Source organism: Grampus griseus (genome assembly GCF_964374135.1).
Source record: "Grampus griseus genome assembly, chromosome: 10".
Taxonomy (NCBI): Eukaryota; Metazoa; Chordata; class Mammalia; order Artiodactyla; family Delphinidae; genus Grampus; species Grampus griseus.
In genome coordinates this window covers 71,428,344-71,452,491 of record NC_139004.1, presented here as the reverse complement: position 1 = coordinate 71,452,491, position 24,148 = coordinate 71,428,344, and the positions used below count along the sequence as shown (strand labels likewise).

At 39.3% G+C, this 24,148-nt stretch overlaps 1 protein-coding gene across 1 annotated transcript in view; it reads left to right on the top strand.

Annotated features, from left to right (window-relative positions):
• The window catches only part of ERC2 (ELKS/RAB6-interacting/CAST family member 2), a gene marked incomplete at both ends in the record, with an annotated part of 833,862 nt that overhangs the window by 329,876 nt on the left and 479,838 nt on the right, over positions 1 to 24,148 (top strand). Inside the window, one exon of the mRNA XM_082663222.1 lies at positions 10,578 to 10,745. Coding sequence (XP_082519348.1) covers positions 10,578 to 10,745 — 168 coding nt within the window. The remainder of the gene's footprint in view (positions 1 to 10,577; positions 10,746 to 24,148) is intronic.

The window sequence follows — 24,148 nt, the reverse complement described above, 5'->3', positions numbered from 1 at the left end:
CGGATGTCCTCTGTCTTTTTCTTCCTGTATCAATACCAAACTGTTTTAACTTCAAAGCTTTAAAATATGTTTTAGTGTCTGGATTACTCACCTCCTGACATCATGAAAGTTTTGAGTAGGTGATGACCTTAGAGGTCATTGAGCAAAGTTTTGTGGGTTTATAGAGGAGGTAGATGAGTCCCTAAGAAACAAGTGACTTTCTTGAAGGTCTCACCCTCAGGTTTTGGCAGAGCCAGAAATGAACTTGGGATGTAGGCTGGAGTGGATCTTGAACTAGAAGATAAGGTTTTAACACAGTCTACCACATTAACCCTGAACGCCCTCTGAGCTTCAGTGTTTTAACCTGTGAACAGTACCTACCTCCTAGGTGGCCCTGAGGAATGTATGAGGCACCCTGGTTCATCACCTAACAAACTGCTAGCCCCAGAGGATGTCTCACATGTATCTCTTGACTCTGAGCCAAGGCCTTCTGAATCTAATCCAGTGGTGTGTCCCCATTTCACCAGACTCAAACATTTCATATCTGTGCCATGCCTTAAAAATGTGATTGTGAAAAGATACTCGAGAACAATCTTTCATAAAATTTTCTGAAGGGTATTGTTGTGTTCTTAGAAAAATACGGGTTCTGTGGTTGGATAGGTTTGGGAAAAGTAAGTAAGGTCTCGGCTATGGGACTTCAGAACCTTTAGTATGATAATGTCTACCATAAATCGGGAGAGCTAGCTGTGTTTCCCAAGTTGACTTGATCATAGAACGAACCTCCACTCCCCCAATTAATTTTTGCGCAACACCCGGGAGGCTTTCAAAGAACAAATACTGTTTACTTTAGAGCAGAATGTCTCACACTTGGGAAGAAATTCCTTTTAAAGGAAAAAAAGAACATTATAGACACCCAGTATTGTTTTATGTAATAATTATTACTTACGTTACTTAATTAGGTACAAAGATAAGACTACGTATGCTTATAGCTCTTACAGAACTATGAAACCAAATCAAAATTACACACTAAATGAAAATACAATGTCAAGGCCTATAAAGTTTAAATGAATTATATTAACTTTATATGGAGAAGAATTGTGTTTGCTGGATGTAAATTTATACCTGATATGAATATGGTACCAACCGCTGTGGCTCAGATGCTAGCTCAGAAGTCTGCATGGTGGTGTGCTGTGTATTAATCTAGTTTCCTCACTGACTGCTGTTTCTGTAGTACTGATAAGCCCCTTGTTTGCATGTTCACCATTATATCCCGTGGCCAAGATTTGGAGGAGGGAACATATCAGAGAAATAAGATATATTTCTTCTATGCTTTCTCCATTTCATTCCCAAAGAATCTTAAGTGCAAATACAAAGGCAGGTATTGAGATCGTTTAACAGTCCTTGATTATAAGGAGTTATTTATATGATCCAGAATAATTTCACTTTAACTTTTGAGATAATCATTAAAAAGAAAATATAACATAAAATATGTCTTATAGCAAACTCGTGGATCCTTGAACATAGGTCCCCATCCTCCAGGAGTATGGGCCCTGATTTGAGAGACATGACTTTAAAATACAGGTTTAATTCTCTTTTAAATAAAAGGACTGTGGTTTCTAATTTGTTAGTCAGTTACAAACATGTCACACATACCTGGATGGAGGTTACTTATTTGGATTTATTGAAAATAACTGACCTTGAGATCACAAAATTTTTACTTAATCTTGGTACCAAATTATCAGTGATTTAAGTTCTTTGGGTTCAGTGATAGTTTAGAAAGTTGACGGCATATCTAAGTAGGACCAATATTTAAAATTTTTCGTGTCTAAATTTAATGTGCTTACTTGAAGGGAAAGTGCAATATGAATGATACATGGTGTTTTCTTAAACTTGTTTTTTTGGTAATAGTAAATGTTTTGAAGACGGGCTTTTCAAATGTTAGGAGGTACTAAGATTGATAGCTTTGCAAATTGGTTTTAAGTATTTTGAATTTATAACTATCATCATGTTGCAAAATAACATTGACTTTGGAATGGCTTACTTCCTTTTGTAGTAATTCAAAAATATTATGACAGCTATAGTTTTATAGTGAGCATAAAAACCAGTGAGGTAAGTTCAGTGAGGTAAGGTTAGTGTTGGAAGTTTTATTAACAAAAACTTTAAGTATTAACACATGAGTTACAATTCCCATGTGTTTTCAGAAATTTGCTGGAACTGAACTGAACATTAAATTTTGAACTTTGGACTAGTCACTTAAAACCACCTAATTTTAGTGTAAGAAGTAGCCAAAAACTTAAGTATGAAAACAGGCTTTATGAAGTTGGCTGGATTATTAACCCACATATGATACGAATCCTTCCATGTAGGTGATACAAAGCATTCTTAACCCAGTATTGTTTTCTTCAAGTAGGTGGCATGTGGGAGTTGGGTATAATTTTTTGACGGGTAGGTAAGACAAAATGCATCTTTACAACCTGAAAATTTTAACTGTGTTAACAAGTTGGTGATTGTAACTTAACTTTTATAAGCATAGCGTGTGTTTATGCAATACTGAATTTTATTTTTCGAATTGAAATTGTATGAAAGAACAGACTTATAATTTAAGACAAAAGTATATTGTAAATTATGAAGCAATGTATAATACAGCCATTATTGTTACTCTTTGTGCTATTTAAATATCTTAAAATATAGTATAGATTTTTTTTCCTTGGTCAAATGTTTAAGTTTTGGGTTTGCTAGATGAAAACCAGCACACGGAATTGGGATTATCTAGTCTTTTTTTCCCCGGTCATTATCACTCCATTGATCAACAGGAAGGTAAATACATGATGGACATTAACTGGTCGTCTTGAAGAGATTAAGGGTGTAATTGATAAGATCATATCTCTTACTGCCAGGGGTAGGGAGACCTTTTAACTAAGACTGAAAACCAGGGACCCTTTTAGGAAAGGGATTTCTCCCAGTTTTCAGTTGTGTAGATGTCCTCTCCTCACAAGTTTTTGTTGACTTGATCTCAGTGGGAGTAAATGCATCTATGTGGAAGTAAATCTGTAAATATGCAGAAGATGTCCTCATTAGTCTTCTGGAGGAATGTTGATATAATTACAGGACTGCTCGCCCACAAGTAGGTTAGACTCTAGTCCAGGTTCTCTTGTCTCAGGAGCTTCCAATTCATATAGCCATTTACCTTTTTAATGTTTCCTAGCATCTCAAGCTACATGTACCTAATCCTGAACTCTTGATTTCTGTCCTCAAGTCTGATTCTCCCTAGTCTTTCCCATAACAGGCAATAATTCCACTGTCTATTCCAGCCAGTAACCCAGGAGTAACCTTTGATTCCTTTCTTCCTTCCCCCCTGCCCATAATTACAAACCCGCAGCTCTCCCAGCTGCCTCCTGATGGTTTCTCAAAATATATCTCAAACACAGCCACATTCTCCTTCTCCACCACCTCCATCCTAGTTGTGGCAGCCAGTGTCTCTCCTCCAGATGACTGCCTGTCCCTGGCCTCCATACCCGCCCCCCCCCCACCCCCGCGATGTGTGTTCATACAGTAGCATCAAATTTTCCCATCCTTGACCAACAAAAAGACTATTGTTTTTTCACAATTCCTTGCTTTCTGGTTTAACAAGGTATTCTATACTTACTGTGTACAGTTTCTTGCCACAGACCTAAAATCAATCATTTCTACAGTGAAACTGATTTGTTTTAGTTAGAAATGGTTTTAAGAGACAGTATTTGGGGTGGGCGATCATTGTTACTGAGATGGTCACTTTTTTCTAAGCTTTTTTAATGGACAAAACTAGAACATAATATTTTAAAAAAGAATACATACCATGTGTTCATCCTTACTAGTATTACAAGGCTCTTTTTTAACGACTTAAATTTATTAAAATGCAAAGTTATCTTGACAGCAGAGGAGCATGTATAAAGCACAACTTATTTAAAGATCAATAAAGACCATTTAGGGAATTCCCTGGCGGTCCAGTGGTTAGGACTCCAAGCTTTCACTGCCGAGGGCACGAATTCAATTCCTGGTCGGGGAACAAAGATCCCACAAGCCCTGTGGCACAGCCAAAATGAAACAAAGCAAAAACAAATCAATAAAGACCATTTAGTGTTCTAAGATGGGATAGTAAAGGGTAGCCATCAGTTAAATAAACCATTTTAATGAATATCAAAGTGTCAGTCCAAGTCTAATTTATAATAGCTGATAGACATTTGCTAAATCATGAATTTTATTATTTTGTATGTACCCAAACACACAATATACATTTTCACCAATAAACACAGATAGCCACAAATTAGCCTTTTTTCATCCAGTTTTTTTTACAAGGCTTTTACATATGTTCTTATATTTGTATTACTTTCCTCTTACCCTAAAAATCATGTTTACTGATAATATTTACGTAATACTTATTTGCTCTACCTCACCTCCAACTTCACAAATATATGGTTCAATAAGTCATGACCTGACAGTCTTGTTAAAAGGCTGTATCTCTAAACTAGGACAGTGCCTGGCACAAAATCAAGTCTTCGTATTTGTTGAATGAATGAATAAATAATTCTAGTTACTGGAGATAGAAAGAGCACCTACAGAGAAGAGAAATTTGAAATCAAAATAGGTGCAGAAGTCGAAGAGTAGAAAGACATAACCTAAGTATAGGGTAAGAGATAGACACACCCTCATCTATAAGTTAATTTTTAATGGTGCAGTTCCTGAAGGTCATTTTTTTCTGAAAGGCAACTTTTGCTATAATTAGAGATTAATTATATGTGGGGAGATCAAAATCTAAGGGTTGAAACTTTGGGGCTTATTGGAATCATGCATGGTCCAATATGGTAGCCATGAGCCATATGGGGCTATTGAGCACCTGAAATGTGGCTAGTTCTAATTGAGATATGCTAAAAGTGTAAAATAAATGCTGAATTTTGAAGACAATACAAAAAATGTAAAATATATTATTAATTTTTTAATATTGATTACATGTTAAAGAGTAATATTTTTGATATAGTGTTATCAGAATTAGGGTTTTGATATAGGGTTAAGTTAAATATATCATTAAAATTAATTTTACCTGTTTCTTTTTACTTTTTAAACTTGGCTACTAAAATTGAAAAATTACATATGTGGCTTGCATCGTATTTTCATTGGACACACTGTCTTCAGTCTTGTTTCTGGAAGGGTGGAAGTGTCTGTGCAACATTTCTAGCCAATCCACACATCTCGAACACTGCCCATTTCACCAAGGAAAAATCACTCCTCACGTCAATTATGTTAATTGACCAAATTTCAGGTACTCATCAAATATAAAGAATATTGAGGCACTTTTGGTAGTTGACTCTGGCATCTCAGCTTTTAACTGAAATCTTTCATAGGCTACTTAACTACCCCTGGAGAACATTTTTGCATTTGGGAAATATACCCATCTACCCACCCACCCAGGCACCCCCTCCACATAGACACACATATCATACTGTGTATGCTGAAATATTTTAAAGTAAATGACAGACAATGTAACACTCTGGTACATGTTAGAGCACAAAAACTTACTTGCTCGTTCTTCACTTTTCCTGAGGGTTGTTGATTAGCAACCTTTATTGCGTTCCTACAGTGTATAAATCACTGGGTTAGAGGCTGTGGAAAGCAGAATAATAAAATATAATAATAATAGCAAAAATGTATTGAGTGCTTCTAGGTGCCAGGCACTGTGCTAAGTGCATTATATGTGTTATTTAATTTAATCTTTAACATAACTTGGTGAAAGAGGTACTCTTATTATCCACATTCTGCTCATAACACCTTAGTGTTGTTCCTGACATTTGGAAGGCCCGTGGGTAAGTCCATGGCCATTGTCATGAGTTGCTTGAACACATATATTTGCAACGCAGAGACTTTGCAAAACAGAGTTGTCTACTTGAGCCACTTGTTGATATGGATACAAACTGAAGTTCAAACCAATGTGCTTAAGGAGACTCTTCCTCTTCCGTCTCTCTCTCTTTTCTCCCCAAGGTCTTGATCTTTAACCTCTGTGTTCACTCCCTAGGGTTCTGCTACTTCTTCCTTTCAGCTCTGGCCTTGGCCCTCTGACATTTCCCCCCTTCTTTGGAATTGGAGTGAAAGGTTAGGGGAAAGTAGATTTTGAGGTCTTAACACACATGGAAGGAGTAGATTTCGTTTAGGTTTATGGTAGTCTCTAAGACAGACCTTTCTAGCTTTAAGGCGCACACTTTTTAGTAAAACCAGGGGAAATTATTGTAATTATTGATGAGTGGTTTAACACATCATACTGTTATGTCCAACCCGTGTTAGGGATTGGGGGGCAGGAGGTTAGGGGGATCCTGCTTCTCTTGAGGATCCAGATTTATGGAGGTTCTGCCACCATCTAGCTCCACCATCTGGAAAATGTAGCCTTTAAGATCTCTGAGGAAGGGGAGATGGGTGGGGATGGCATAGACAGGAAATGATGTATGTCGCTTCTGCTTACATTTCATGAATAAAACACATGGCCTCATCTTCCCACAAGGGGGCTGGGAAGGGAAATTGTTCCTGTGTTCAGGAAGGAAAGGAGAATTGGATGTGAGTGAGAAGTAGTGGTTACTACCACAGCAACTTTTAGATTTTAGGTTATTTTTAGTGTTTGTGTCTTTGGAAGCTATGTACTTTATGCATACTTCCAACTTTGAAACTGTCTCCTCATTTGAATGATTGCAAGTTGAATCAAATTCAAATATACACTTAACCCAAGTCTACTATTAGGAAAAACAAACAAACGACACTTTGAATGTGAAATAAAACTATATTGGGAGCTTTTGTGTATGTTCCAGTTTCATTTTCTTTTAAAGTTTTTCTTTGTGATAGCATGTTTATTCAATGCCTGAAGTGTTGTCGAGTAAGTAGTATTCAATCTGTGAAAATTTTCAAGTGGCCCCTTGTTCTGTCTCAAGTGTGTTTTTTTTTTTCTCAAGTGTTGCTGTAGTCATTTTAAGATTGAAGTGAACCATTTGATTTTTAAAAATTATTCATGGCACATCAAGTAGCACTTTGTGTTTTGTCACAATATTGTACCCGTTTCTGAAGGCCTATGTGACCTTATGGGAGAAAGGTCAGGAAGCTTATATATAGAACTTCTAGAAACATACCTCACCATTGGAACTGGTTATAATTCCTGGGTGATGACAATGAAGATTAATAATGTTTAACTCTGATTTTGGCAGTTTTTGCCCATTTCATTGCCATGGTCCTTTTCTTTCAAGTTATTACCTGGAACAGAAGTGATAACAAATGCTTCATGTTTCATACTGCCAGGTAAAAGGTTAAATTTTCATATGTTGTATGCTTTTAAATATGCACACACATGCACCCACATATGCACACAAATACACAACTGGATCAGAAGGTAATGAGTAATTCTTCTAAAATGAAAAGATTGTCTTAGTTTTAACATTAGGTGACTAGTTCCCATGTGGTTAAGTCATATGTAAAAATTGGAAATTCAACCTATGGGTCTTTGTGCACTGACTGTATCATACAGTTCTAATTTCTTTTTTTTTTCTGGGAAATGATGGTGCTCTTTGCTTTGCCAAGTTTTGTTATTGAGTTGACTGCCAAAGTTTGAGAGAGAGTCAAGGGCCCTTAAAATTATTTGGTGTTGAGTGACGAGGCAGAGAAAGGTATTTCATATTCCCAAACATTTTAACTTTTATGTCTCTACCTGATGTTGGAATATAATCTAAACTTCAGGGCTTTTCTGATTCTTTTAAAAATGATATACACTGTCGAGTGAGGTTCGAGTATTAGCGAGGGGAACTTTAATCCTACTCATTGTTACTCAGTTTGGAACTACATATTCTAATTTTTAATAGACTATGTTCTTTCTGGCCTGATCTTCCTTGTATTTAAACTTCTGTGCATCAGAAGGTCCGTGTGCCTGCTTGTGGTTTTGCACCATCTGGAAGTTAAAATTTGACTTTAGAAATGATGTCATGCTTGCTTACTACAAACTGGGCTAATGTTGGTTGAGAATTGGATGCAGTTCAGGTCAAAGTTTTGTCTAAAAAAAAAGACCCTTAAGCTTCATTTCTTGATTCCAGGAGACTGTGCAAAGCTGTAAAGATAGAGTGAAGGTGACTGAAGGGCACAATTCAAATTCCTTTGAAGCTAAGTACATGCTGTCAGGCACATGGAAAATAAACTCCCAAAAGAAAGACCTTAGCTGGCACAGACTCCCTCCTGCCATGTAGAGTTTGGGTGTTGTGAGTAGTGTGTTGATCACGACCATCTTTGCTCTCCATTTTATTCCTGGAGAAATAGTCTTACGGCTAAGGTTGCTGTTTATCTCTTCTGGGCTCAGTAAGATGGGGCAGGGCACTGATAGATCACACATAGCCAGAGGGCACTGCAAATGTTAAGCTTATTATTCATCAGTAGAGAGTCTCTTTTTCTAAACTCTCTCTAGCACTACTCACTACCTCCCATATTGTAATTGATTTAAATCATGGTTTTGGATATTGGGTGTTTCCTTCGATCCAGATACAGACCATTCATCTTTGATAGGTAGAATGTGGGGCTAATGGGACCACAGTTTTTTCTCAGATATACACTGAATCCTGGTCAGCCTGTGTGCAAATCTCTACAATCGAATATGTAACCCCTTCTAACCACTGCTGTGATCTACAGTGTTCAGCATGTTCCACCAACTTCCAGGGAACCCACTAAATGCCATCCTTTATGTATAAACTAAAAATCATATTTTTTTCACCAGATAAGAGGAAAGCTCAAAGAGAAGTATTGATGTTACTCCAGGTTGGTAGACGAAGATAACTTTAAACAAAGATAAGCCACTTGAGAATCTGGGATGTTTAAGCTTTAGTGCAATTGGCGTGAATTTTCACTTAGAAAAGGAGAGATCCCCAGGACATGAGTATCCCCTTCACCCACCCGCCCCGGCCTCTATGGCCATTATGTAAGAAGACACACAGCTATCAGATGTATGAAGAATCTGCAGTTCACACCCTCGGCAAGCACAGAATGTCCATCCTCTCTCATAATGCAGTCTGGGTCATTCGGCCAACTGGGCTTCAAGTACGCGTCATCGCTTTTTCCCTTGCTGGGACCTCCCAGCTTCATCCTCCTCTCTGGGACAGAAACTAGAAAACCTCCTCACCAACCTCCCCATCACCTTTGACCTTTAAAAACACAACTTTGGCACCCCTTTCTTGGAAAGGGGTACGAAAAGGAGATTCTACTCTGATAACTTTATCTCTAATATCATCATCCTTCCCTGATGTATTCTGCCTATGACTGAATTCTGTCTTTAAAATCATAAAATGTCAGGCACTTAGAGACAGTGTGTTCTTACCACTTTGTTTTATGAATGAAGAAACTGAGTCTGGAAGCCTGGGTGTGGGGAAATGAGAGTTATTTGTCCTGATTCTCACAGGTAGAAGATGGAAGCAGAACCTGGCCTAAAACCTAAGTGTCCTCTTTCCGTTGTTCCCAGTTGCCTTTGACTTTGAGTCCTCATAGTATTTACATATCTATTTATTTTGGCGTATTACAGTATTCTTGCATCCTTTGCAAACAACTTTTGTTTTTTTCCCCTTTCATCCAAATTTTACCTGCTGGTAATGTAATGAGCAAAATGTTCAACAAGAATTGGTATCAGATGCAGCAGCCCCCAGCTCACCCCTGTCCCATTCTTTTTCCTCAAGACCACCTGTTTAAACTCTTTATGCCTGGTTATTTTGATATCTCTGAATAACATGCTTGCATCATTACTTCCTGAATGTTGATGTAGCTTCTATCTGTCCAATTCTTGGTACAGAAGGTGAGGATTAAAGTCTTCCATCACCCCCACGCCCCACATCACCCATGTAAACTTTTTTTGCACATGGTCTTTGGAATGTTAACATTGAAAAAATAAAGGTTATGTTTCATCATTTTATTACTGACACTTGAAAAGCAGAAATTGTAATAATCTAAGTTTTGAGCTAAGGTAGAAATAGGAATTTTTTGTATGCTCTGTCTTTTTTTTTTCTTTTTCTTTAGTACTTGGAAAGCAGTCTTTCATAAAGCTGGAGAACGAGTGTCATTTCCACAGCATTTTCTTCTAGCAGCATTTCCTTCCTCTTGGCAACACGTCTTTTTCTAATTTAGGAGTGTTTCTCAACGTGTCAGTCTTGTTCTCCCAGATATCCGTGGCATGGCTCATTGTATTCTCTGAGGAGAACATGAGCATCCCTGGAGGATGCTGCATGAGACGTGTTGTACCCTCCCTGGGCTCTCAAAGACACACAGAATTAGTGTGCTTTTTTCCCCCAACCTTTGGTTTTACAACGTGAGACATACTACTATTTCATAATGTCTTATTTCATATAAACCTTATATTTTAAAAAATGTATCACTGTTCGGGTACACATGCAACAGAACTTTAAGGTAGATGTAGGCTTTGAAACACCTGGAGGTGCCCATGAGCAGTGTTTGATCACACTGCTCAGAAGGTATACTGCTGCCCCATGCTCCTCGCAGGGCAGGACTGATGGTTACTGATGACCTCTCTGTAAAACTACAACCCTTTTTCTTTTTCCTGATTTCAGGTAGATGCACTGAGATTACGACTAGAAGAGAAAGAATCTTTTCTCAATAAAAAAACAAAACAGCTGCAGGACCTCACAGAAGAGAAGGGGACACTGGCTGGAGAGATTCGAGACATGAAGGATATGTTAGAAGTGAAGGAAAGGAAAATCAATGTTCTTCAGAAAAAGGTGAGTAGCTGACATAAGCCCTTCAGATTGAGAATTGATAACATCCATGTTTTGTCATTTGAGAGAAACTTTTGAGCACATGGAAAAGAAGAAATTATTGTTGAAGAATTGTAGATTAGGGAGTATAAACTTTAAATTTACTGGTATTTAACTTACTGGTGGTTGTACTGTGTCATTTTTAGCATGACCTGTTGAATTTTCTATTTGATTACCTAGAAACTAAATAGGGATGATTAGGTTTTCATTTACCATCTTAAACATAGAGATAATTGTACAAATTTAGATATAAAACTAAAATTTATAGTTAATTTTTCCTTTTTCCTTACTGAGAATTGAGCAGTGTGTTTTGTGGGTCTTAAAGGTATTTTAGTTGCACTTTGTATTTACATAAACTTTAGTAGCTCTTAATCCTGTCAAACCCATACAGATTTTAGTGCGGGAGTGGTAATGTTTACACCCATTACTTAATTGGAATCAGTGAGAGAATGTATAATAAGTTCTAATACAGTGACTTAACCCAGAAGATGCTTGACCTGGTTAGGGCTCTTTTTTCTTTCCTTCTTTCAGCAGTTCATTTTCTCCATTGTAGGGGAATGAGATTTGGGGACAGCACCCAGATTTTTTTTTTAAGAATTCTTATTTGCTACTGTGTACAATTTTGGTGGGACCATAGGGTCCCTTGCCTTCCATAAGGAAAAGTGTAGGCAAAAAGAGAAACCAACACCTGCTCTTTTAATAAAAAGAAGCTGTTGGGAAACGCAGGGGTCTCAGATTAACAAGCAGGCAGCATGGAAGCTGGGCAGGAACCAGTGGGGAGAAGCACGAGCTGGCTGGCCAGGACACTGCCATAGACAGGCATGTTGCCGGGCACCAATGCTGCAGCTGCAGGCAAATGGAATCTAACCGGCCCTCCTCTTGGTGTCATTTGCCACCATCACCTCCCACCTTGTTTATATTGACAGCATCCTACCTGTTTTTCCTGCTTCAACTCTTACCTTTACTACAGGCTGTTCTTAACACAAGCTGGAGTAATTCTTTTAAAACATAATATAATTCTTATCACACTCTGACCAAACCTCTCCAGTCACAACCAGGTACCTAATTTTTGGGGCCCAGTGCAAAACGAAAATGTGGGACCCCTTGCTCAGACTTTATTGAGAATTTCAGGATGGTAAAGGAAAGCATTAACCCAAGCATGGGGCTCTTCTGAGTATGGGGCCCTGTGACCCTACACAAGTTGCACGCCCATGAAGCCGTGTCCCCATCCTCAGCGGCTTCCATCCTCACAGGATATTGGTGGTCTGATAGATCATATTATTAATTCATTTCTGTTAAGATTTTACAGACAAGGCCCTGGTCACCGTTACAGCTCCAGCTAATTGATACAGGTGATTAGAAGAGGGCTGGGAAGAGACGACTGAGGACCCTTTGAATCAAAGGACTGTCTAGGGCAGGTGGGACTAAGTGGCAGTTCGTGGAGCATACACTAAGGATTCAGAAGAAGACTTTTCATTTAGAATCCCCACCAGCAAATGATACCAAAAGCTGGCATCTATTGAACTTAACTTATGTTGAACACTGTATGCTAGGTACTCTGCTACGGTTATTACGTTCACTATTACTTACTTTTGACCATATAACCCTGTGAGGCAAGCACAGTTATTAACCCCAGCGATGCTGAGGCTTATGGTAGACTTACCCAAGGTCAAACAACCTAGATACAAGTTTATGTCTTTGGGAGTATAGAATAAAATGATTATTGCAAATTAAGAGAATAGGCCTCCTTTTTCTTTGGCCCTCAAGTTTATGATGACACCAAGTGCGAGAGCAAATCAAGTAAGAACATCACAATTGCACAACCAGGAGTTGAGACTAAGCTCTCTCGTTCTTTTTTTTTTTAATTGAAGTATAGTTGATTTATAGTGTTGTGCCAATCTCTGCTGTACAGCAAAGTGACTCAGTTATACACATAGAGGCATTCTTTTTTCTAAATATTGTTTTCCATTATGGTTTATCGCAGGAGATTGTGCTATACAGTAGGACCTTTTTGTTTATCCAGTCTAAGCGCCTTCATTCTTGAGGAATAAATGGCAACAATTTTCTCAGTAAAGATTTTGGGAAGGCACTTTCTTTTTTTTCTTTTTTTAAAAAAATATTTATTTATTTATTTGGTTGCACCAGGTCTTAGTTGCAGCAGGCAGGCTCCTTAGTTGTGGCTTCAGGGCTCCTTAATTGCGACACATGGGCTCCTTAGTTGTGGCATGCAAACTCTTAGTTGTGGTATGCATGTGGGATCTAGTTCCCTGACCAGGGATTAAACCCGGGCCCCCTGCATTGGGAGCACAGAGTCTTGTCCACTGCGCCACCAGGCAAGTCCCTGGGAAGTCCTTTCAATGCAGAAGTGACAGTTGGCCACTTTTGCTGATGTGAGTATTTTGCAAAATTTTAAACTTTCCGTCACAGCCAGATTCAAAGGTTTGGGAATCAGTTTGGGAATTCTAGAACAAAGCCAGTTGTGTATTATGGCTCCTTTGGGCAACAGGATCATGATCTCACTTATTTAAGCCATGCTGATAATGGATTTGGGAATATTTCATGTATATTTGGAGAGGTTGTTTAGCTTCAAGTTTTTTTTTTTTTTTCACTGAGTATTTACCAATACATTTGGTGGAGGATATAAAACCACTGGCAACATAGTGATGGGGCAGGAGTGCTATTATACCTGCAGTGTGAAAGAGAAATAATTCCTAAAGAAGTGATGCACACAGTTCAGAAACTACTACTTCAGAATGTGGAAATGATACAGAAGCTGACGGGCTAATGAAACACTGTCTTTGGGACTGGGAACTCCTTAGAGTTTTGACCACATTCAGCATAATTGGCTGATTTAGGGCAGGCCTGGACTGGGACAGCATAAGCTTTGGACAAGGGTGTGTTGGCATGGAAGAACAATAAACTCGTGTCAATGTCCGAGGTGCAGTATTACTTAATATTTCTTTCTTGTAGACTCTTTGGCAACCAGCACCGTGTTTTGATGCCAGTAGAACTGGGTATGCTCCTTCCATAGCGATGTTGAACCTGGCCAAGCTAGGCTTGCACCTCATATCTGTCAGCTTTGCCTTCAGAGCCTTGGGTCTCAGAAGTCTTGTGTACTCCATAAGCCATGTGCACAGGTCACATGTCTGGGCAGCAGGCACGGGCATAACGCTCTAAGCATTTTGTTACTTGAGGAAGGAAGTGAAATTGAGTAAACAGAGAACCCCAGGTGGCATAATATCTCTGATCAAACTTGTGTAGCAAAACAGAAGTCATCGAGAATGGATTTGGTCCTACCACCATGTTTCTGGCTCTACTCCATAGTTCCAAGAAATGGAACTCTTTTAGTAGGTGTCAAAAAGGTGCATGTATGAAGATTGTCTAGTGGATCATCCCTGTGTGGCTATGATACTGAAGTCAGAGAAGCATCCCAGTTTTCATGCTACAGCCATAGCATTCTGTTCCCATACCTGAATTCAAGCTTCCACTGACGAGGTGCTACCTGACTATTGAGTTTTTGTAGTAAATGTCATAAAACCTTGATGACATTGTACATTTGGAAAGTGTATAATGCCTAGGATTTTAGAACATGGTAGCATTATTTGAACCAGATCAAATTCAGACTGTTATGTAGCTCATAGATTCTTGCAGCATAAACTTACTACCCAAGAAAATTTTTTTAAAGCCATTAAATTGGAGAAAAATTCTATCTCCATTTTCATTCTAGGTCTCAGTCCCACAAGCAATGTGAATTTATAGAGCAGAAGTATTTTATTTATTAGGGATAGAAAAACAGATGGTGATTTCTCTGTACGCCAAGTTCACTAGCTGTCTACTGAGCTTCATAGATTGCCCCGTGGGTTGGAAAGGGCAGGGAGAAGGGAGTGTAGTTGGCTCCTGGGAATGGTATATATGGACCTGCCCCTTTAGCAGTTTTATTCTACCCATTTGGAAGTATGATGGTGAAAATTCTGAATGACAATAGAGGAAAGAATGCTACAGGAATGTGGTTATTAGCTTACTGGATTGCTTCGTGAAGTTTATATTAAAAAGTTAAATTTGAGAAGATGGCTAGGGAACATAGAGATTTCCACATGAGTGTAAAATTGACGTAAGGTATGGAGGACTTTCTGACTCAATTGAGCTCTTTCTCAGTGTTAAATATCCAGTTGGACTTTTCTATTTATTATTGGCAAACCTCCTAATTTTTTAAACATGTGAAAAATCATATTCATTTTGCATTTACTAGTGTTTCCTACGTGTCAGTCAGTCACTACTGTAGGCCCTGGAGGTTTAAAGAGAAATAAGACATTCTCCAGTCCTCAAGAAGCTGACAGTCTGGTTGGGAAGGTAGACTTGTATAAAGTGGCATGTTACCAGAAACAAACCACTTGATGGATGCAAAGAGCAGAAGCTAATTCTGGCTACCTTAAGCAAAAGGAAATTTACTGCAGGAATATCCAGAGCTCCAGTATCTGGCTGGTAGAACCAGATTAGGGATGATCAAGAACCAGGACAGCTCTAGGAGACCAAGAGAAAGCAGACAGTGGCCTGACCTTGTAACCCGGAGTGTCTGGTCAAGTGTCTTCCCTGCTGTTGGCTGCCCTCACCCCTCCCCCGCGCCGCCGCCCCACACCCTTACATCGTGCTGTTGGTCAAGATTCAGAGTCCTGGGACAGAGCTCCAAAGTTCACACAAATGCCTCTCATTAGTAGGATCTAACCAGACCCTACCTAAAAGGAATCTGGGAAATGTGGTTCCAAGCCTTACGTCTGAGCTTTCCACTCAGTTCTTGTGTCATTTAGGGAAGTCTTTGCTGACGCTGCAGGCTGGGAGAGGTTTTACACTCGTAGATAACCATTTCTTGGCTCACTTTGAAGTTATGCACCCCGTTAATGAATGTTGGCTTCACTCCAGGGCTAAGCTCCTTGAGCACCCCAGACGTCATCATCAAGATACCCCCAGCTCCTTGCAAAATTCTTGGCAGGTGATGGTCCTCAGTCAGTATGCATTTGATGAATAAATTATGTCAGTAAATTCTGAATGAATGAGAACTTGGGAGAAGAGAAATCACTTTGAGATCCACTCCTGGCCCAGGAATATTGTTTGCTGTGAGAAGAGTCATTTGCCCCAGTGAAATGTCAGACCCACTTGTTGTTCCCAGAACAGTGTGTTCTGTGTAGGCTGCAAGATGGAACCATCCCATGAGTAATAAAGCACAGATAAGGAAATGATTATTGCTCCACCTGCATCTAACACCTCCAGCCTCTGTTCCATTACCCTGGGAAGATAAAAATGGATGAAGCCTTGAGTAAGGGAGCTTAGCCACTCTTCTTTAATTTTCCCTTTTAATAAAAAGAAAATGTGGCATTTTTAGAAAATACTGTTTTGTTCCCCAAAGAGACTGCTTCTTCCTCCAGTTCTCACTTCTAACTTACTGGATTGTTAGAGTCATGGCATTTTATGAGAGTGATACAGTGAAATTGCTGATTATCCGTGGTAATTTCCAATTATGACCATGCAAATGATAATTTTTATAACAAAAGGGTAATCTACTATTGATTGAATCCTTACTATATACCAGACACTGTGCTAAGGGCTTTGCATTCTTAGGTTGAGTCCTTATAACAAACCTAACAGCATGTACGTACGATCAAAATCGCTATTTTTAAAATGCGATACTGTGGTTTAGAGAGTGACTTGCCCAGAGTCACATGGCAGGGAGGTGAAAGAGCTATTCTTAACCACCACACTATTCTGGTGTTTTTCTGTTTATGGTCCTGCTTCCCTCATGAGACAAGTGGGATCATTAGCTTTTAGGGATTAGCTGAACTATAGTTTGAGCAATTTACCTGAGGTCGATACACAGGGATGCCTGGTTTTAATACCAAACTGGCAGAGATGCAGCTACTAAATAATGTGATGAAAAACAGAAAAACAGTTAAATTAAAAAGTATGACATCAGATCTGGATTTTTAAAAGTTTATGTTAGTCTGTATTTAGGAAAAAGAAAGATTGTGGTGACCTTCAGTTTATGTTTATATTTTCCTCCATGAGATTCTTCCCGTACCATTCTAAGCCATTGGCTTGTTTTGCAGCTTCCTTTTCAAAGGATTGCACCATTTTTGCTCTCTTAGTAGTTTCATTTTGTTTTGGTTGTTGGCTTTAAGGACTGAGACCTCAAAAGGTGATCTGAGACGTCTGAGCATCTTTCCTGGACTAGTCGCTGATGAACTCAGGATTCGTTAGACTCCTCCCTTGGTCCGAGAGGAAGTGGTCTGGGAAGCCATTCCACTTTGCAGGGAGCTGTTCACCTAAGGTTAGACCTCCGTGTAGTCAAGCTCACTCTACATCTGAAGCCAAGAACTGGGCTGGCACTCAGGGGATGGGGCCACAACCGAGGTGGCTGTGAGTCTAAGGCAGTGGTTCTCAACTGGGGTACACTTACAAGTCCCAACCTCCCAAGGAACAGTTGGCAATGTCTGGAGGTAGTTTTGGTTGCCACAGCTGGAGGATTACTGCAAGCGTCTGGTGGGTAGAGTACAGGGGTGCTGCTAAACATCCTGCAATGCACAAGAGACAGCCCCTTGGCCTCTGCCAAAGCAAATTACTATCTAGACCTAACCCTGGTCTTTTGGGGTCCTTTTCTTCCTGTGTATGGACCACCCTTCTCATCTTGGATCTCTCTGCGTCCTGCCTTGAGATAGTATTCCTTGAAGTGATTTTTACGTAGTATAACAGACATTTCTCTGTAGCATTTTTAGCTACACCTTTTTTCTGGCACGATTATAGGCAGTTTACAGAGGTAAACATCTTGGGTGGGTGGGTGTGTGGGTGTGTGTATGATTGAACTGTTAATATTACTTTCTCTTTTATAATTTCCACATATATTAATTAATCTATAAAGAGTATGTATATAGCACTCTTGAAGTATTAAAATGTTTAGAATTATTTAAACTGATCTGACCATACTGATCAAATCAACTAATTTGGAGAGGGGTGGTGGTCAAACTTCAGTATAGGGAATATATGATAGAAATAAAACATCTGATTTAGAATAGAGATGAGTCACCTATCAGTTATGACCCAGTTTAAATTTCTTTAGCTAAATGCCAGCATTTCAGTCATCTGGAAAATACCTTTAAGACTATTTTTTTTTTTTCTGACAAAAAATGAACTTTATTTTAGCAGCCATTTGGGCTGAAAATACGATTTCTATATTCACATTTAATGCATTTTTCATATATTTTGTCTAGTCATTTGGGATAAGGTAACATCGTTTGTTCATGTTGACTGATCGTAGGTTAACTTACGTTGCTTAAATATTTGCAACTAAAAATAGTATTGTCTAGGTTAGCGTTTGTGGTTTGCCCGTTTTCTTTTGAAACTGCCTTCTTCAGTAGAAAATATAGGAAAAAGGGAACTTATTATAGTATAATAAATTCTCTGTATGTATTCTATGTTTGTAGGGTAGCAGTATGTCACTGGGTCTAAGCAAAAGCATCTTTACTCTGGCATCATTTAATACATTGTGTCTTTATTATGGCATGTGGTTGGTGTCAAGGGTCCTAGAGCAAATTAAAGTCCACAGGACAAACAATCAAGCATGCGTGGATGCTATTCTTATCTGGAATTATTTGCCCCATGTTAGCAGTGGCCTAGGGAAGAAACAGCTTGATTTTAACCAGTTGATCCTATTGATCATTTTGCCCCAATGAAGTGATATTTCGAAGGTCACTTTGTGTCTCTTGAGTAGAGATTGTGGCTTCCTTGGTAAACCTTAGCTTCTTTGATAAGCAATGAATTCACCAGCCTCCTCCATTGTGTAATTGCTTTTTTCCTAAGGGATTTGAGGTTGCCTTTTCTCTTAGAGATGACGTTGATGAAATGACATTTAATTATCAAAAGAACCAAAGCTAAAAAATTTACCTTCTGATGGAGCAATTAAAGGGATTTAGGAAGCCTGCTCAGTTATTCATGCATTCAGTCAGCATCTATAGGCACTGTACTCAATTAGCTGCATCTTTCTACCCCCTCACTCTGTTGAACCCAACTGAATATTATTTGACTTTAAAAGACATGTTAAAGTGGGTATGCTGATAAAGCATGGGCAGTCCGGAAGACAAAGATATGAGAGAACATAAATCTGGAAGAGACTTGATGAACCCTCCTAGTCCAACCTTTTTATTTTTCCACTCAGGACACAGAGGTTCCAGAGACGAAGTGGCTTGTTTAGGGTCAAAGAACTAATTAGTGACAGAACCTGGGCTCTGATTACACTTTTCCTTTTTCTTCTCTCCATTCCCCTGTGATAGCTGAGGCCTGGGACATCACTGCCCTATTCTGGCCAGTTTGCCTTCCCTTCCTTCCTACCATTCAGTCATCCAGCAATACATATTCAGCATCTGTAATGGTCTGGATGCTCTTCAGGCACTCGGGGATACAGAGGCTATTGGAGAAGGTATAGTTTCTGTCCTTTGAGAGCTCACACTCATGGAAAAGACCACTGAGCAGGCAATTGCAGGGCAAAGTGTGATATGTGCTATGCCAGCCAGGTACATGGTTCATGTAGGAGGGCCACCTCACCTTTTGTGGGGAATAGGATGGTCAAGGAGGACTTCTGGAAAAGTTGATGTCTAAACTGGGATCTGAGGGAGTAGGAAGTGTCCAGTCAAAGTGGCAAGAATAGTATTTGCAAAGGTTTGGCTGGAAGAGGCAGCACAGTGCATTTGGTGGAATTAGAAGTAATTTAATATAGATGGACCACACTCCCCTACCTCATTTAGGAAACAAATTTCAGAGAAGTTTTTCTATTCTTTATGTCTTCTAGAAATCAAATATATTTTATAATTAGCTTTGAGAGTCATTTTGACTTCCATATTATGAATGCTCTCTTCCAATCCCTTATGACTTGCTAGTGGCAATAGTGATTATCTGTGTTATTTCAAAATGCAGTTCAGTGCCAGATGGTACTGAGAACTGCTTCTTATTCAATGAGAGCTGATCCTGAGCCAGGGGAGGCAAATTCTCTTTTAAATAAATATTTGCTTCTGGGTTAAGACCTTATATTCTGTACTCAATTTCAGCATGATGGATTTTTTAAAAGTTTGTTTGTAATTACCTGCAAAACCCCTGAAGATTTAAAATAAAAATGCCCAGAGTGCCCTGACTGTGGCCGCTCCCCTAATGGGTACAGGCATCTTGACACATCTGTCAATCTCAGCTGCCAGCTGTTGTTGTTTTGTGGTATGGAATTAGAGGTGTTTGAGCTTTTACAGATTTCAGTCCGGAGCTGGTTCCATTTTTCCTCCCACATACTCCCCAAGCCATTTAATTTAAATCAACCTTAGGTATGTGGGAAGAAAAATTTTCTGTCTGTCTTTTTTACTTATCCTGTGTTTGACAATGGATTCTACCTTGCTGTGAAGAGTTTACACATATCTATATTAGCATTTATCATGTTATATTGTACAGAGAAGTCCATAATTCAAAACTTTTATAATATGTGTCTTAAGTTTCCCGTAGGGCTAAATGTCAATTAGAAGTGATGCATTCTTGGGGCACATAACTCCATAGTTATTGTGGGAAAGGGGCACCTTAATATTGTTCTGATATTGCAGTCTTGTTGCCATTTTTTCCCCTTTTTCCTTACTTGATTACACTATACCTTTTTTTTTTTTTTTTTTTTTTTTTGTGGTATGCGGCCTCTCACTGTTGTGGCCTCTCCCGTTGCAGAGCACAGGCTCCGGACGCGCAGGCTCAGAGGCCATGGCTCACGGGCCCAGCTGCTCCGCGGCATGTGGGATCTTCCCGGACCGGGGCACGAACCCGTGTTCCCTGCATCGGCAGGCGGACTCTCAACCACTGCGCCACCAGGGAAGCCCTATACTATACCTTTTGCAAACTAAAAGATATAACTGCTTTAAACAGACTGTTTTCCCAGAAGTTGAATTCTAAACTAATGGCACAGGGTGTATGGCAGTTTGGGGTCTTCAGCATAGCATTATATCACACTTACATACTTTTACGATTGCTGGTTTCTGAGAACCAGCAGTAGCACCAACATGGGGACTTCCCTGGTGGCGCAGTGGTTAAGAATCCACTTGCCGATGCAGGGGACACGGGTTTGAGCCCTGGTCTGGGAATATCCCACATACTGTGGATCAACTAAGCCTGTGCGCCACAACTACTGAGCCTGCTCTCTAGAGTCCTCAAGCCACAGCTACTAAGCCTGCATGCCACAGCTGCTGAGCCCACATGCCACAACTACTGAAGCCTGTGTGTGTAGAGCTCGTGCTCCGCAACAAGAGAAGCCACTGCGATGAGAATCCCACGCACCGCAACGAAGAGTAGCCCCTGCTCGCTGCAACTAGAGAAGGTCCACACACAGCAATGAAGACCCAAGGCAGCCAAAAATAAATAAATTAATTAATTTAAAGAAAATCTGATCAATTTATCTAAAAAAAGAAAAAAATAGCACCAACATGTACTCGGCCCTTGGATAATATAATTAGTTTATAAAAGTAATTTATAAGTCTAACAAAAGTGCTATGGTAGGTAGAATTCTAAGATGGCCCCCAAGGTTTCCCACCTCGCTGGTATATATTCCTTGAATAATGCCCAGGACTGTGAATATGATGGATTTAACATAGATTATGTTATATGGCACAGATGACTTTAAGAAAGAGAGATTATCTGGGTAAGCTTGACCTAATCATATGAGCCCTTTAAACATGGATTCTAAGGTCAGAGTCAGGGAAGTCACTGATTCAAAATAGGAGAGGGATTCACTGCATGAGAAGTTCTCCACTGTTGATTTGAAGATGGAGGGGGCCACATGGCATGGAATGCGACAACCCCTGGAGCTGAAAGTGACTCCCAGTGACAACAGCCAGGAAGCAAGTACCTCAGTCCTAAGACCACAGGAAACTGAATTTTGCCAATAACAAGAGTAAGATTGGAAGTGTTTTTCTTCCCTCTAGAGCCTCCAGACAAATATTCATTCTGGCCAACACCCTGATTTCATCCTCAGAATACCCTGAATAGAGACCCCAGCCACACTGTGCTGGAAATCTGACCTACAGAATTGTGAGCTGATAGATGGATGTCATTTTAAGCCACTGGATTAGTGGTATTTTGTTGCACAGCAATAGAAAACTGATACAAGTGCATATTAATATAACTGTTCAGTAGTAATAAACCTGTCACAGAAATCCAGAGGCAAGTAGAGAGTAGTGGAGTTCACAGGATACTTACAAGGGGTGTTGGCTCACTAAAGTGGTATTGCTTGTAACTGTAATGAAAGCAGTTTCCTGTGCCTTTGACTGCTCAGTTTAGAAACCATGGAAGTTGGATGCATTTTTATAATTTGAGGGGGATTTGCATGATTTCAAAATGTATGCTTAGGAATGAACCTTTATTACACTTCTCAGGTTGTATTACTTCAGGTTGCATAACTGAGATTTCTTAAAGTATGATATTATGTGTTTGTTTCCCCATTAAATCCTGAGCTCAGCCGAGGAAGCCACTGGGTCTTACTCATCTTCTTATCCCTAGCAACAAGGACAGTGCTTGGCACCTTGTAGGTGCTTAATAAGTGTTAGTTGGAAAGTTGAAATGTAATGGCCCCAATAAACAAATCTCTCCAAAGTTCTGGTGAGATTAAGGATGAGTAAACAAATAGGAATGGTTGTGTTCCAATAAAACTTTATTTACAAAACAGGCAGTGGATCAGATTTGGCCCATGGGCTATAGTTTGCTGAGCTCTGGGGTAGATCACAAGTTATTATAGCCTAAAGGCAATTCTAACATATAACAACCTTCATGGCAAGTTTGAGATTTTTAAAACATATACTCCAAATATTTGATAGAGCTGAACAAGGTGTACTTCTTTGGGGGGCTGTATTTACTATTTGCCTCAGACATTCCTGTTGGTTCAATGGAAAGTAAGTCACTCGCTTCCAAGGATGAGTTCTTCCCAAGTTTCTGTTGCATTCTGCAGCTTTTTTGTGAGTAAAGTCTGAATGAAGCAAAGCTAAGCAAATAGGATGCTCGAATGAATAGCACTAATTGACTTGGGGTGGGAATATTTCTTTAGTAGTGAAATATGAAGTTAAATTCTTTAAGTTGCATGTGGCACTTTGACTTATAAAAGGCTATAAAGGGTAGCACATATGTACACTGAGGCTTTCTCCAAATTATGAATGTTTGTGAACTTGTGAACAGCTGGAGGCATAGACAAGGTTGGCCAGATGGGAAGGTAGGAGTAGAGGCAAATATTCTTTGCTGCCGTTCTGTGTTACCAACACTTATCATTAGAGCTCGCAGGGGAGGGTCTTTGAAAAGAAATAGAGGCAGTTATAATGTGTCAGGTAGCTGGGGGAAAGACAAATATGGGGGTAGTAGACCAAAGCTGCTTCATCTACTGATTCTTCACCTAGGAATTCATTCTAAGAAAAAATTAAGGAAGTAGGCATAGATTTAGTCACAGCCTTGTTCATAGCATGGTTCTTTAATTTAAAAACTTTTTTTACCTGAAGAGTGAAAATATTATAAAGTGGAGGAGTGAATAAATAAATGATGGTATATTTCTACGTAGAAATTCAGCCAACAGAAATGACGTGGAAAGATATTCACATTATTTTGCTAAGTGAAATAAACTGTCTACCATATGTACGTACAGAAAATGAGAATGCCTGTTTTCTCACACCCTCACCAACATATGACTCTATTTTTGTTTTAAAAAATTTTTTACACACATATACATATATGAACGCATCAGCAAAATTAGTTTGTTAAGAGCATGGACTGTGTCAAGCCTGGCTTTGAATCTCACCTTAAGGACATTTTAACCTTAAGCAAGTTGCTTACAATTTCTCTGCCTCATTTTCCCCATCTTTAGAATGAGGATGAGCTGACTTTCCATCTCAGTTCTTCTCAACGTAGTAGTAGGTGTTCAAAGGAGTGTTGTTGAATGCACAAGGTGCCCATTACTGCTGGTGCACAGGTAATTATTATTTTATATTAAAGATCAGAGTTTAAATGTTGGACCCATCAACTCTTTCAAAGAGCTTGGAAAGAAAACGGAATTACTTTGTAAGGATTATTTAAAATTGATTTTTCGATTTACATACAGTAAAATTCACTCTTTGTGTTACAGTTCTTTGGGCTTTGACAAAAGCATAGAGCTGTGTAACTACCTTCACAGTCATGATACAGGACACCTGTGTCACCTCAAAACCTCCCTTGTGCTGCCCTCTCTGTAGTCAGCCCTTCTTCTCAGCCCCCAATCCCTGGCAGCCACCAGTTTGCTCCCCATGCTGATAGTTTTGCCTTTTCCAGAATGTCATAGAAATAAAAGTATACAG